The 16315-nt window shown below is 40.3% G+C and overlaps 1 protein-coding gene across 5 annotated transcripts in view; it reads right to left on the reverse strand.

Moving 5' to 3' along the window:
- arap2 (ArfGAP with RhoGAP domain, ankyrin repeat and PH domain 2) overlaps positions 1 to 16315 on the reverse strand; it is a 416402-nt gene that overhangs the window by 42783 nt on the left and 357304 nt on the right. For all 5 annotated transcript variants that reach the window (XM_059989011.1, XM_059989013.1, XM_059989014.1 and 2 more), the window contains one exon: positions 11732 to 11814. In XM_059989011.1, the coding sequence (XP_059844994.1) occupies positions 11732 to 11814 (83 nt within the window). The remainder of the gene's footprint in view (positions 1 to 11731; positions 11815 to 16315) is intronic.

Genomic DNA, 16315 nt, shown 5'->3' on the forward strand with positions numbered 1-16315 from the left:
TGCCAGGGACCAGTTCAATCCTGACTACAGGGGCTGTCTGTGTGGAGTTTGCAATTTCTCATTGTGATGGTTTGGTTTTCTTCTGGGTGCTCCTGTTTTTCTCTTAAAGCACTAAGATGTGCATATTGGCATGTTAATTGGTCATCACAGTTGCTCCTAGTATGCAGGTAAGTGACAGAATTGGGTAATGTGAACAGAATAAACAATGGGATTCATAAAGGATTAGTTTACATGGGTGGTTGACAGCTGGTGTGGACTTGGCAAGAGGGTGGGAAGGGTTGTTTGCTTCTGTGCTATATCTCTCTACAAATCTGAGAGATGAGGCTGAAGATGGTCTGACAGAGAGGATAAGAGTTTGAAGTTCAGAACAATTTCAGAATTGTGTTTGTTACTGCCATTTCTCTAGTTTGTTTGGAGATGAAAGAGAATGCATGTCCTGGAATTTTGGGTTAAATAAAAGAACAAAACAGCTGCTGGAACATAGCAGGGCAAGAACCATCTGTGTGTGGGTGATGTCTTGACCCAAATTTCCTTTGCCGCCCTGCATGCTGTTTGACCTGCTCATTTCCCTGTGAAGTTTGATGATGCTTTGTTTCATTAATAACTCCAAATTTTATTTACTTAGCTCATGGTCTTCATTAAATTTTTTTGTCCAATTTCACCCACCTTAACCACTCTGGACTCAAGTTTGAGCTAGAATTAGGACTTATGATGATATTTAAATGCAAGAATAGGATTTTTTTTTTCAAAATTAGTAAGCAGCCAGGGTCAACAAATATTTTGCAATTATTCAGGCAGTAAAGCCTGCAGAGCATGTACAGGAGTAGGATGGAACACAATCCATAGAAATACTAGAGTCTCTACAATCTGACAAGGCAGAATTATGAATAAATTGCAAAAACAGCGGTGGAAGGTGTGTGAGCTATGTTAGTAGGGAGGTGTTTGAAAATTCATTTCTGAGGAATTAATATATGATTCAGAATAATTGTCTAATATACCTTAATAAGCATGAATCTAAATTATATTCTTCATATAACAACCCTTAATGTTATTTCTATTTAAAACATTACACTCTAAATAGAGGGAATTTTCTAGAGTATTTCAGTACTTTGCCCTACATAAGTATTGATGAACTTTTTAAATCACAGACTCCTCTCATACTGTCCTCACAGGAGTTTGGGAATACTTAAGTCGTTAGCAATTAGCATAGGCCAGCATTTGTTTGTTTAGTCTTCTCCAGGAAGTTGGAAACTACTATTCAGGCTGTCACTTCGTGAACGGCTGAGATAGCAATAAATTGTCAGAGATGCTAAAATTTAGATCTTCTGCTCGTTCAAGAGGATCTGTAAGAACCTATTCTATTATTAAAAAGTACACTGCCTTGAAAAAGTATTCAGCCCCTACAAACCATTTTCAGATGTTATTGTCTCATTTCTAAACTTAAAATATATTGAAGGAGTTCTGAGCTAATCTACAAAACATTGTTTCATATGTCAAATCAAAAGAAAATTTCCAAAATCTGTCAACAATTAACAAAAATTAAAAACCACGAATATGAGAGTGGAGAAATATTCAACCCCTTTGCAATTACTACACTAACTTTCCTCAGGTGAAATATAAAGTATTACTTTACCAATTTGTTGATATCGAAAATTGGAGGATCACCTGTTTTTAATGAATTCAGAAGAATAAGTACTCCCTTTCTCTGTGAGGTCCAACAGAACAGATCAAAATGAAGATAAAAGAGCATTCAAGACAAGTCAGGGAAAGGATAATAGGGAAGTACAAAACTGGGGAACAGTACAAGACCATGTCAAAGGCACTGAACACAGAACTCAGTGCAGGCCATTATGAAAAAGTGCAAAAAATATAAAACCACTGCCACACTGTCTAGGTCAGGGTGACCCTCTAAACTTAGTCATCAGAGAAGAATGGCACTTGTAAAAGAAGCTATTGTGATGGCAACAGTCACTCTGAGTGAGATGCAGAAATCAGTAGCTCCATCTCTAACCCTTACACAAAAAAGCCATTTATGGAAGAGTGACAAAGAAGAAACCCTGGGTTAAAACTGCCAGAGCAATGGTGGAGTGGCTTCAAATGAAGAAAATTCATGCCCCTGAGAGGCCCAGTTAGTGTCTTGACCTCAACCCGATCAAACATTTCAGGCAAGACTTCTGGATCGTTGTTCAACTAACCTGGCACAGCTTAAACAATCTTGCAAAGAGGATTGGGCAAATCTTGTTCCATCACTTTGGGCAAAGTTAATAGAGATTTATCCAAAAAGACTACTGGCTGTAATAGCAGTGAGAGGTGGTTCAACTAAGTACTGAGTAAAGGGGGGGGGGGGGGGGTGAATACATTTCAAGTGCTGACATTTCAGCTTTTGAATTTTAGTTTTTCATGCTTTGCAATTTTTCCTGTTTTTTACCGCTCTATTGTGGAAAAAAAGAAGCAAGTGATTCACAAATAAAAATTCTCAGTCAAAATGATCAAAACCCCTGGTTGTACTACTCATTTATATGAACAAAAGGTTGGGGGCTGAATACTTTCTCAAGACATTGTATGTATTCATGTATCCTGGACAACATTTATCCTCCATTTAAAATAAAACTGTTTCATTTACCTTACTGCAGAGTAAATTGGCTGCAAATAGCCCACATGAAAGAGACTCCATTGCAAAATTAATACAGGTACTTGTCACTAATAAGTTATGAAAAGTGCTGTATATCATTCTTTTAGTCTGAGTACACAAAGTAAATTGAAATGGTCTTATAACCTATTACTAAACATTAATTTTGGCACATTGAATAATTCTAGCTAGGGGAGAGGAAAATACACTCAAAGTAGCACTTAAAATGTTAGTTACACATTTGACATTTGGGAAGTCTGTAGCTGTAGCATAAACATTAAATCAGTGTCCTTGAAATCAAGGTCATGTGCTTTTTACCATAATCAGCTTAAATAGCTAATACTTATCCAAGAGATAGATGGTATGCTAAAAGTAAAATGTAGAGAAGACAAGTGTCTAGCTCCATCTGCCTCTACCTTTAATTGGAACAAATGTGTAAGTATTACAAACATGATATTAACTAAGCATAAGGCAGCATCCAGGCAGACAGAAGGCTAGAATCTCATTAATTTGTAACAAACTAATCTGATTCAATACTTAGAGAAAGCAAAGCTCTTTTTTATTCAGCTACATCTAAGTGTTTTTTGAAATTTAGGTTAAATAATTATTGGATTAAGACCAGAGGATTAAATATGCTCCGATATTAATACTTACAAACAGTACATTAGTCTTTCTCATAAAGAGAAAAGTAGTGCCCTGGGCAACACTATGGATTGATAGATTACAATCAGTGAGCCACATTGCACCGAGATTAACTCATATTTTAAATATCATTGGCTTAATAAGGTAATGCATGTGCCAATTCTACACTAGTTGATCCTGAGTGAAACTAACAGACATGATTATGTGGTATGGCCCTCAGTCATTGCTAGACATAGATACAAACATTTTAAAATGTCGAGTCAACCTAATATTCAAGCTGAGCCAGCAAATCACTCAAATACCTTTTTTAAAAAAACTCCAGGTTGAAATGCTGGTATCAAACCAATTACAGTTATTCTCCAGATGTGAACACTCTGTTCCAGAATCCACAACATCAATTTGTTTGCAATTGTATTGCACTGTTGTGTCACTGAAATTACTTTACACTTACACAAGAAATGCAATATAATTGCACTTTAAATTATTAGCAGGATCATTTAGTCTGTAAAGTAAATAAGGAAAGCTGCAAGCTCTTTAGCAATATCTATATACTGTTTGCCTTATTAGCAAAGTTTCATCAAAATCTATGAACCATACCTTCTGCCCAACTAATTTATGTTAGGGTTGTACTATTAACTCAAAAGTGATTTGTAAACAAGTATCTAAACTCCTCTGTAAAAAAAAAATGATTTGTTCATGCCCTCACACTAGGCTGTAATTATCACAGCACTTGCTAAACCATCAGCTTTCTCCTCTTTGGGAAAAGGCTGGAACACGGCAGCATTAGCTCAGTAGAAGCAGCTGCCCATTTAAGATTGAGAAGCTTGTAAACCCTTGGAGTTCTCTGCCTAAAGAACTATGTGCTGAATCATTAAGTACATGCAAAGTTGAGGCGTGATGCTTGGACTATTTGAGATTTCTAGTACTGTGGGAATTTCACTGAAAAATAAATTGAGCACAAATGCTAGATTATCTTGCTAAATGATGGAATGGGCTTTGGGAGTTAGAACCCATTTCTACTGTTTAGAGGCAGTGTAGGGGAACACATTGGATATTTTGAACATAGTGCCATTAGCTTCAAGATAATTAAGGAAAAGGATAGGACTGTTTACCAGGTTTAGATTCTAAAGTCGAAGAAGGCCAAGTTTGATTACATATAGTTAGGAAAAAGGTTGAATGTGGCAAATAGATATTTGGTAAGTGGGAGGCCTTCTGAAGCATTGAGAGTACAGAATCAGAGTTGTCCTATTAGAATAAAAGGCAAAGCTAACAGGTTTAGCAAACCTTGGATATCGAGTAATATTTAAGCCCTGGTAAAGAAATGGAAGCACAAATCAGTCATAGGCAGATAGAATCAATTGAGTCACTTGAGAAATGTAAGAAACATAAGAGAAACCAGGAGTGTTAAAAGAGGCTATGAGGTTATATGCCAAAGAAGGATGTTATGGACGAAATGGGAGGTGAGGACTTCGATAAAATCACTGTCACTAAGGAGATAGTGATGAGCAAACTAGAGAGACTGAAGGTAGATAAGTCCCCTGGTCCTGATGGGATGTATCACAGGGTGCTGAGGGAATTGGCAGAAGCTATAGTAGACGAGTTGGTAAACATTTATCAAAACTCTCTAGACTCCGGATAGGTCCCAGTGGATTGGAAGACAGCAAATGTCACGCCACTTTTTAAAGAAGGATGTAGGCAAAAGACGGGCAACTATAGGTCAGTTAGCTTAACATCTGTAGTCAGGAAAATGCTTGAAGCTGTCATTAAGGAAGAAACAGCGAAACATTTAAAAAAGAGTGGTTCCATTAAACAGACGCAGCATGGGTTCAGCAAGGGCAGGTCCTGTTTGACAAACTTACTGGAGTTCTTTGAGGACATAATGAGTGCAGTGGATAGAGGGGAACAGGTGCATGTCATTTTCTTGGATTTCCAGAAAGTGTTCGATAAGGTGCAGCACAAGAGAATTATAAATAAGATACGGATGCATGGAGTCGGAGGAAGTGTATTGGCATGGATAGTGGATTGGTTAACCAACAGAAGGCAAAGAGTTGGCATAAATGAGTGTTTCTCCAGTTGGCAGTCAGTGGTGAGTGGGATGCCGCAGGGGTCAGTGCTGGGCCCACAGCTGTTTACCATTTATATTGATGATTTGGAAGAGGGGACTGAGTGTTGCATAGCAAAATTTGCTGATGACATTAAACTGAGTGGAAAAGCAAATTGTACAGTCAATGTGAAGAGTCTGAAGAGTGATATAGATAGGTTAAGTGAGTGGGCCAAGGTCTGGCAGATGGATTGCAGCATGCTGTTGTGCAAAGGGACTTGGGAGTACTTGTTAATGAATCACAAAAAGTTGCCTTGCAGGTACAACAGGTTATTAAGAAGGAAAATGGAATGTTGGCCTTCATTGCTGGAGAGATTGAATTCAAGAGCAGGGAGGTCATCCTGCAGCTGTACAGGGTACTGGTGAGTCCGCACCTGGAATACTGTGTGCAGTTTTGGTCTCCATCCTTGAGGAAGGATATACTGGCTTTGGAGGCAGTGCAGAGGAGGTTCACCAGGTTGATTCCAGGGATGAAGGGGTAAACCTATGATGAAAGATTGAGTCACCTGGGACTATACTCTCCGGAGTTCAGAAGAATGAGAAGGGATCTTATAGAAATGTACAAAATTTTGAAAGGGATAGATAAGATAGAAGTAGGAAAGTGGTTTCCATCAGTAGGTGAGATATTGCCTCAAGTTTCAGGGGAGAAGATTTAGGACGGAAATGAGGAGAAACAGCTTTTCCCAGAGAGTGGTGAATCTGTGGAATTCTCTGCCCAGGGAAGCAGTTGAGGCTTCTTCACTAAATATATTTAAGAAACAGTTAAATAAGTTTTTACATAGTAAAGGAAGTAAGGGTTATGCGGAAAAGGCAGGTAGATGGAGTTGAGTTTATGGACGGATCACCCTTGATCTGGCGGGGCAGACTTGATGGGCCAGATGGCCTACTCCTGTTCCTATTTCTTATGTTCTTATGTTGCTCTGGCAGACAAGGTGAAGCTGAAGCCCAAGAGATCCTAGAGCAATATTAAGAACGAAGGATAGCAGGAGGAAGTTGAAAATCATAGTGGTCATCAATGCATGGAGCTGAAAAAGATGGGGACATCTTAAATGAAGTTTTTGCATCTGCATTTACTCGGGAGACAGTTACAATAATACTGAGGTAAGAAAAAAAGAGTAGTGTATCCGAATTATGGAAGAGCACATGCTTGCTGTCTTGAGAGGTGAATTAGGGTGGTTAAATCCACTGGGCCAGACATGGTGTACCTTTGGACCTTGGGAAGGCAAGCACAGAAATTATTGTAAGGTATTCTAAAGGGCATGATACACCCTAGCTATATATACGTGCCTAAGACTTCTGCATTAGTGCATTACTATATTGCATGAGCACTGTGCATTTTAGTTTGGTGCATTTTGCATTAGTACTGTAGTAATTTTATGTATTCCACTGTTCTACTGCTGCTAAAAGCAAATTTCATAACATATGTGAGTGATGACCAACCTGATTCTGATATGGATCTTTATTATGGACTGAGAGTGGGAAGGGGGCAGGGAGAGGGGAATTATGGTTGGGAAAAGGGGAAAAGAGAGGGGAGGGAGCCGGAAACAGCAGAGAGACAGTATGTAATGCTCAATAAACAAACTGTTTGGAATCAATGTGTTTCAGAGCTGGTTGTACCTGCACTTGTGACCACCACCCCCCCCCCCTACCCCACAGCACTCTATCTTTGCCACCTGTCCCATATCCTTACTATGGTGCTCCACCCTCACCATTCCCAATATCATTTGCTCCTGTTAGATTTACAAACCTGCTCTCCACTCTATGTTAACCAATACTTTGCAAAAATCTTAGGCACCCTAGCAATATATACATATCTAAGACATTTGCACAGCACTGTATTTGAATAGATGGAGCCTGATCAGGGATAGTTAAGATGACTTTGTGCATGGGCAGATTGTGTCTAACAAATCTTTTAGAGTTTTTGAGGAGGTTGCCAAGAAGGTTGATGAAGGGAAGGCAGTAGGCACTGAAGAAACGGACTTTGAGGAGGTTGGTCCAGAAGGTTAAGTCTCTTGGCACTCAGGATGAAGTAGTCAATGGATTTGCCATTGGCTTAGTGACAGAAGCCATAGAGTGGTAATGGATAGTTGACTTTCTGAAATAAGGTCTGTGACTAGTGGTATGCTATAGCGCTCTGTACTGGGTCTGTTGTTGCTTATCACCTACATTAAAGAAGTGAATAACGTGATAAATTGGATTACCATATTTAAAATAACACCAAGATTTGGGGCTTTGTGGACAATGGCGAAGGCTATCAAGGATTGCAAAATGATATGGACTGGATGGAAAAATGGGCTGAACAATGACAGATGGGGCTTAATGCAGACAAGTGTGAGGTGTTGCTCTTTGGGAGAACAGATCAACTTAAATCTTGTACAGTGAATGGCCGGGGACTGAGATATTTGTGGCAGATAATGGGACCTGGGAATACAGATCCATCATTCCTTCAAAGTGGCATCACAGGTAGATAGGGTTGTAATCTTTTAATACAGTCGCTGTCATAAATCAGGACAGGAGTTGGGATGTTATGTTGAAATTGAATAAGATATTGGTGAGGCCATCTTGTGTGCAGTTCCAGTCACCTACTTACAGGAAAGCTATCAATAAGCTTGAAAGAATGCAGAGAAAACTTACACACAGGTTGCGGGGACTTGAGTTACATGGGAAGTTTGAATAGGTTAAGACTCTTTTCTCTGAAGTATAGGAGAATGTGGGGAGACATTATTGAGTTATACAAAATTCTGGGTGAAACTTCTAGTCAAGATGACGCCAGAGAACATTTCCACGGACAACGTCTTCCAGGTAGCAAATCTCTTTAGTTATTTCACTTCTTCTAAGCCGTCTGCTTGTCTTTTTTGTCTTGTTTGTGGTACGGAAACTGTTGAAGCCTATGACCTGCAGTCTGGAACTTGATCAAATGATCCAGCGCTCTGCTGTCTCGTGGAGGTCAGAGACGGGGACCCGAGAAAGACAGAGACCATGAGCTGACTCGTGGAAAAGACCAGAGTCGGGATGTGGGTTCATGAATGACTCCACCTTGAAGCATTGAGGTGAATACAGAGGAGGTCAGATTGCTTCTGACAAAGCCCAGGAAGTCAGTCATTGCTCCCGATGGAGGCCTCTGAGGTGAATGTGGAGTGGGTCAGCGATCACTCCCAAAAGCAGCCACTGGATCAAGAGTGTTTGGACTGGTCAGCGATCACTCCCTGCAAAGGTCACCAAGGCAAATGCAGAGGGACGGGGGTGGGGGGGGGGGGGGGGGCTTTCAGAGACCAAAGTCAGCATTTGGATCAGGAGTGAGTTCTGAGTCACAGAAAGACTGTTCGATGTTCTGAGTATTATGTGATTGAGCTGTAGTTTATATTAGTCTATTTTGATTTTTTTTGGCATTTTCTTTCTCGTGGCTGATTGATGGGTGGATGATCTGTTAGTTCTTTGTGTCGAAGATTTTGATGTTACTGTCGCTGTTCTTTTTTAGCAAATGAGGGGGTCAGGGATTGTTATTGTTGCTGTTTTTTCTGCATGGAGGGGTTGGGATTTGTAACTATTGTCACTGTTTTTTTCCTGTGATTGAGGGGGTCGGGGATTGTTATTGTCCCTGTTTTTTTCCTGCAGGGAGGGGGTGGAAATTTGTTGCTATTGTTGCCGCTTTGTTCTGCGGGGGAGGGTTGAATAATTTTGGGGTTAGCGAGTTCTGTTTTCTTTTCTTTTTCTTGCGGGAGGGATGTGTTAATGTATGGTCTTTCTATATTGCATGGTTATCTGGAAAAGAACAATATTAGAGTTGTATTGTACATGCATACTTTGACAATGAAATAAACCTCTGAATGCATGAGATGCTTTCCTCTCAGGTTGGGTGAGATTAAAACTAGATGTCATAGATTTAAGGTGAAAGGTGAAGCATTTATAGGGAATGTGGGAAGGAACTACTTCACTCAGAGGGTGGTGCAAGTGTGGAATCAGCTGCCAGCGGAATTGGTAGATGCAAGTTTAACTGAAACTTTTGGATAGGCATGTGGATGAGAGAGGTAGGAAGGGCTCTGGTTCAAATGCAGATAGATCTTGGCAGAAAATCAGGCCAGCATTGATGAGATGGGTTGAAAGGTCTGTTTCTGTGCTGTACTATTCAATGACTCTCTTAATGCTGATTTTGCTAAAATGCCCAGAGATCCTCATTTGCCTTTGAGTACTTTATTTATCTTCACCAAAAGCAACAATGAAACATTAACATGAGTGTTAATCCTATCCTACATGAACAAAATTACTTCTTAAATAAAGAAAAATGACATAAAAAGTTGTGCTTTCATCAGAATTATATGGCAGGAAAAAAGATATTTCATTGTTCTCTGGATGCAATAGAAGATTGATGTGAAAAAGTATAGCTTTTAAATGTGGGTTAGGGTAAAACTAACTTGGTAATGACAAGGATTGGCCCAGAAGTGTTGAATGATAAAGGGAACCAGGATGTTTCTGTGTGCTGTGTACCTGAATATAAGCTAATTCTGTAGGCAAATTAAGTTTTAAACAGCAAACTGGAACATTCTAGCACTTTGTAAAATTGTCCTTTTAAATTTCTAATTGGAATGCTATGACTTTGTGTGATAGGGGAGAGAGTGGAACCAAACAAATTTTAAGAAGGTACACTAGATTAATCACTAATTTGACAACCACTAATTATCATATTAGTCTGAGTCATCTAGATCTAAAAGCACACAGATTTTGAGGTGATTTAATTAAAATATTTTGAATGTACTTCAGATGAGCTATTTATCTAAATCACATTGGCCTTATCAGGGCCATTTATGTTCCTGCAGTAATATTTAAGGGGAGAATTTCTCCTCAATACCCTGGCTAATTCTAACTGTTCACTAATTATCACAAAGCTGCTGGAAGGGTAATAATATGCATATTCAGCTGTTAATTTTCTACACCTCAACAGTGACACCATTCCATGATCATTTCCTTGGCCGTAAGGTGCCTTGGGACAAAATATTTTTTTGATCTAATTTCCTTGGGCTGGGGACAGGTTGAGAAAAACAACAAGGTCATTGTAATACATACCAAGACATTTTCATTTACCCTGGAGGGATGTACGTCAGGACCTTGTGTATAGACTACAAAATTTCTGCCAACGATTAAAAAATACTGGAAAATGTTCTTCCTGTGTCCATAAACGTGCATGCAAGCACTAAAGTACAAAGTCTAGTCGAAGTATAGTTTATGAACATATGCACATGTAATAATGTATGATGTTATACACTGATGGAATGAAATAACATACAATAACGTGTGTGCACAGATGCAATGAAAAACTTACAGCAGAATCACAGGCATTTGGCAATAAAACATAATATACACAAGAAAATCATAAATTAATATATATTATACAAAATTCTACAAGAAAAAACACAATTAGAGTAAAAATGGGAGATTGAATTTGTATCGCATGATCTAAACTCACTTGATCACCTACTGTAAATTCTCTATGTTGTTTTTCCTCTGAACTATTTGGAATTTTTTGAGGCTTCTACAGTATGTATAAGCATAGTTTCTTGAAAGGGTTATAACAGGTAGAAAGGGTGGTGAAGGTGGCATTTGGCATGCTGGCCTTCATCAGTCACAATATTGAGTACAAGAGTTGAGAAGTTAAGATGCAATTATATGTGATGACGGGGAGGTCACACTTGGACTATTATGCAAAGCTTTGGTTGCTCTACTATGGGAAAGATGTTATTACATGAGAATGAATGCAGAGAAGATTTACTGAGATTTTGCTTAGACTGGGAAGCCTAAGTTACAAGGAAAGGTTACATAGAATTGGACTTTATTCTTTGGAATGATAGAGGAGCACAGACTGAGTGAAGGAACTTTGCCTTTTTCCCCAGAAAGGAGATGCTAAAACAAAGAGGGCATAGGTCTAAGGTCAGAGGTGAGGGATTTGAAATGGAGATTGGGCAGCTTCTTTACACAAGTGATTTTCTGGAATGGAGGTGGGCACGACAGCAACATTTAAAAGCCATGTAGGTAAGTACATGGATAGGAAACACTTCGAGAGCTATGGGCCGTACATGGGCAGATGGAACCAGCTCGCTGTACAGCACAGACGGCCTGGATGAGTTAGGCCAAGGGGGTAGTTTCCATGCTGTTTGACGCTGAGCGGAGTTAATTGGTCGTTGGCTAATAGAAAGAATGTGCGTCAAAATGTTCAGTTGCACTATTAGTGTACACAACGGTATCTTTATATGTTTTATATTGTGCTTTTAACCCATTTCAGCTGGAGCTGCAAAAGCAATATGCACAAATAACATGTAGCCTAACACATCTGAGCATGGCCTGCATCAGCCACAAAGCATCTTTACCTGCTTGGAGGTTTCAGTTTCTTTTTTAGACCAAAGTAGAACTTCAAGGATTTCAGAAGTACTTCTCTTTCCGGCTTGTTGCTCTGGAAAATTTACACATTTTGATTGATGAGAAAATTGAAAACTCTATCTTTAGTCAATAAAATTTTACTGGATCATTTCACTGCCATTCCCAAAGGGATGGACAATCTTGATTTCTTTCAAAATTCCACTGTCTGATTGATTGTCAGTGTGATATAATTGAGCCAACCTTTCTCTTAAAGCCGCTATTTTGTTGCTTACATTACAAAAATATCATGAAAACAAATGTCCTTTCTGTACACTTGTTTAACATAGAGTAACATCATCTGTAATAATCTGTTGTTTAGTGAAGTTATTGAACCAAAGTTTATTGCAAAACCAGTTTGATTGTATGAATTTTATTTTTATCCAAGTATGAAATTAGATCCTTAAAAGCCTCAAATAATAAAAAAAAAACAAGTACTGGAAACTCTCAGAAGATCAGGAGGCATCATTGTAAAGTGAAATCAGAGTTCCAGAGTGAAGACCCTTTATCAGAAATGTGAAAGAACTTCCAGATTGCTATCGTGCAGTTCTGGTTTTAAATTTCCATGGAAGCCATCATCACAACTGAGGTAAGGTCGTCACTAATTGCTTGATAGTAATCCAAATGTGAGCTTAAGTTCAAACCAAAGGTGCCTTAATATTGCAATAATACAACTACCAGTTTTGTATGTACTCATGCTGTATTCAGGGAAAATGAAAAGTTAGCTTTGTGCACTGATGGCTTTTCTCATCTTGCCTTCAGCAAGATGTTTTAAATTATGGAAATTACACAAAGTGTGGTATTGGATTCAAGTGTATATTGATCATATTAATCTTGACCTGCAATGTTTCCTCTTCAGAATTTGTGAAGTGCATCACCAAAGTAACATGCAGATGTGCTGCTGCTCCCAGCCACGTTCCACATGTAGGTCGGAGCATTCACTGACTTTGGCAGGGACCTTTGTACGAATACAAGCCCAGAAGACTAGTTCTGCAAACCTAGCGGAAGCAGATCGATCTCCCGACTGATTTAAAAAACGCACAGAAAAATAAACAAAGAAAACAAAAAAAAAAGTGGCACAGTTGGAAATTGGTTTATCTTTGTCACACATACGGAAGCATAATGTAGAACTCTACCTTGCATGTCATCCATACAGATCAATTCACCACCTGAGTACACTGGGGTAATACAAGGGAAAATCAATAACAAAATGTAGATACAGAAGAAATGCAATGCAGGCAGACTGTAATGTGAGGACAAGAGTTAATTTTATAGTACAAGATACCCATTCAATCGCTTCATGATAGTGGGATGAAGCTGCACTTCAGCCTGCTGGTACATTCTTTAGGCTTTTGTATCTTCAGTCTGATGCATGGCTGGAGATGAGATGTTTCTCACCCTCACATCAGGCAGCAGATACAAATTGTTCAGAGCTCCAGAGGAGGTTCATGAGAATGATTCTGGGAATTGAGAGATTAACATTTGATGAGACTTTGATGGATCTGGGTCTGTACTCACTGGAATTTAGAAGGATAAGGAGGGATCTCATTGAAACTTTTTGAATGTTTAGGGTTAGGGTTAGGCGCTGAAACCCATCAAATATTGAAAGGCCTATAAAGAGTGGATGTAGAGCAGATGTTTCCTATAGTGGCCAGTCCAGGACCAGGCAACACGACCATTTAAAACAGAGATGAGGAGGAATTTCTTCAGGGTGATGAATCTGTGGAATTCAGTTCCAAAGATGTCTGTGGAGGCCAAGTCATTGAGTATATTTATAGTGGAGATTGATAGGTACTTGATTATTTTGGGGGTCAAATGTTACAGAGACAAGGCAGGAGAATGGTAAACACAAAGTACACTGCAGATGCTGTGGTCAAATCAACACGTACAATACACTGGAGGAACTCAGCAGGTTGGGCAGCGTCCATGGAAATGAGCAGTCAATGTTTCAGGCCGAGACCCTTCATCAGGACTGAAGGATGAGCGGGCAGGGGCCCTATAAAAAAGGTGGGGGAGGGTGGGAAGGAGAAGGCTGGTGGGTGCCAGGTGAAAAACCAATCAGAGGAAAGATCAAGGGGTGGGGGAGGAGAAGCAGGAAAGGTGAAGAAGGAATGTAAGGGAAAAGCACTATGGGTAGTAGAAGAAACATGAGAGAGATGATAGGCAGCTGGAAGAGGAGGCAGAGAGAAAGTGGGATGGGGGAAGGGAGAGGGAGGGAATTACTGGAAGTTGGAGAATTCGATGTTCATACCAAGGGGCTGGAGACTACCCAGATGGTACATGAGGTGTTGCTCCTCCAACCTGAGTTTGGCCTCATCATGGCAGTAGAGGAGGCCATGTATGGACATATCCGAATGGGAATGTGAAGCAGAGTTGAAATGGGTGGCAACCAGGAGATCCTGTCTGTTGTTGCAGATGGAGCGGAGGTGCTCGACAAAGTGGTCCCCCAATCTGCGTCAGGCCTCACCGATGCAGAGGAGGCCGCACTGGGAGCACACAATGCAATAGATGACCCCAACAGACTCACAAGTGAAGTGTTGCCTATCTTGAAGGACTGTTTGGGGCCCTGAATGGTGGTAAGAGAGGAGGTGTAGGGACAGGTGTAGCACTTACGCTTGTAGGGATAAGTACCAGGTGGGAGACCTGTGGGGAGAGTGGTGTTGAGAGGGCTAACAGATTAGTCATGATGGAATGATGAAGAGGACTCAAAGGGCAGAATGGCCCAATTCTGCTCCCAACATCTAGGACGGAAGGAGCTTTTCTGAGGCAGTAAGAAGTGCACAGAAGGGAGGCTGGTTTCTGTGATGTGATGCACTGTATCCACAACTGCAGTTTCTTTTGGTAACATGTAGAGCAGTTGCCATACCAAGCCATGATGCATTAGGGAAGGAAGACTTTATGATCCATTGATTAAAATTGTGTCAAGGAACATGCAACATTTCCTCAGTCTCCTGAGGAGGTTGATGTGCTGGTGCACTTTCTTGGCCATCACATCAACAAGGTTGGACCAGGGTAAGTTATTGGCAATGCTGATACCTAGGGATGAAAAGCACTCAACTGTCTTGACCTCAGCACCACTGATATTAATGTAAGCCTCTGCAACCTCTTCTTCCTGAAATGAATGATCAGCTATTTTGTTTTGCTGAGAATGACACCATGATACTAGGCTCGCTGTCATATTCCTGTACTCCAACTCATTGTTATTTGAGATTTGGCCCACTACATCTGCAAATTTGTACTTGTAGTTAGAGCAGAATTGGGCTACGTGAGTGTACAGGAAATAGATTGGGGGCTGTGAAGGCAGCCTTGTTGGCACTTGTGTTGAGGATATTGTGATTATTGGTCAGTACAGACTATTGGTATGGAAATCAAGCATCCAGTTGCAATGGGAGGTTTGAGTCCTTTGTAGAACTTTGAAGACAATTTTGCTTGGATTACGGTATTATAGATGGAGCTGTTGCCCGATGTAGTTGTTTTTATTTTCCAGATGCTTCGGTGATGAGTGAAGGATCAATGAAATGAAATCTGTTGGGAACATCTCTCTTCAGAATTGCAATAGGTTGAGATTGCTTGTGAAGTTGATGTGTGTCTCTCAAAATACTTCATGGTGGTGGATATTTGAGCCACTGGACAATAGTCACTGAGGCATATCATCTTATTATCCTTCGGTACCAGAATGTTAATTCTAGACAATGTTTCTATCAGTTGTGGAAACAAATATACCTTTCAAACTTTGAATAAATTAATGGTCAATAAAGCTACTACAGTCAGAGATCAGGGGATGGGTAAGGTTGAATGCCACTTTATTAGGTACACCTATACAACTGCTTGTTGTTGCTTATATCTAATCGGCCAATCATTTGGTGCAAATCAATGCATAAAAAAAATACAGACATGGTCGAGAGGCACAGTTGTTGCTCAAAGCAAACATCAGATTGGTGAAGAAATGTGTCCAAAGTGACTTTGAATGTGGAATGATTGGTGTGTCAGATGAGGTTGTTTGAGTATCTCAGAACATGAACATACACTCAGTGGCCACTCTGTTTGGTGCAGGATGTACACTTACACCTCCTCCTTCACCACCATGCAGAGCCACAAGGTAAGGCAACACTTCACCTGTGAGTCTGTTGCGGTCACCTATCATGTCCGGTGTTCCTGGTGTGGCCTCCTGTATATCGGTGAGACCAGATGTCCATGGCCTCCTCTACTGTTGACATGAGGCCACAATCAGGTTGGAGGAACAACATCTTATATTCCGTGTGGGATATAGCCTCTAAGCTGACAGCGTGAACATCGATTTCTCAAACTTCTGGTAATGACCCAACCCCTCCCCCCATTTTTCCCCATCCCCTTTTCCCTCTCTCATCTTATCTCCTTGCCTGTCCATCGCCTCCTTCTGATGCTCTTCCCTGGTTTTCTTTCTTCCATGGCCTCCTGTCCTCTCCTATTAGATTCACACTTCTCCAGCCCTGTATTGCTGTCACCAATCAACTTCCCAACTCTTTACTTCACCCCTCCTTGTCCATTTCCCTCTCCTC

The sequence above is a fragment of the Hypanus sabinus genome, chromosome 14 (assembly GCF_030144855.1).
Source record: "Hypanus sabinus isolate sHypSab1 chromosome 14, sHypSab1.hap1, whole genome shotgun sequence".
Taxonomy (NCBI): Eukaryota; Metazoa; Chordata; class Chondrichthyes; order Myliobatiformes; family Dasyatidae; genus Hypanus; species Hypanus sabinus.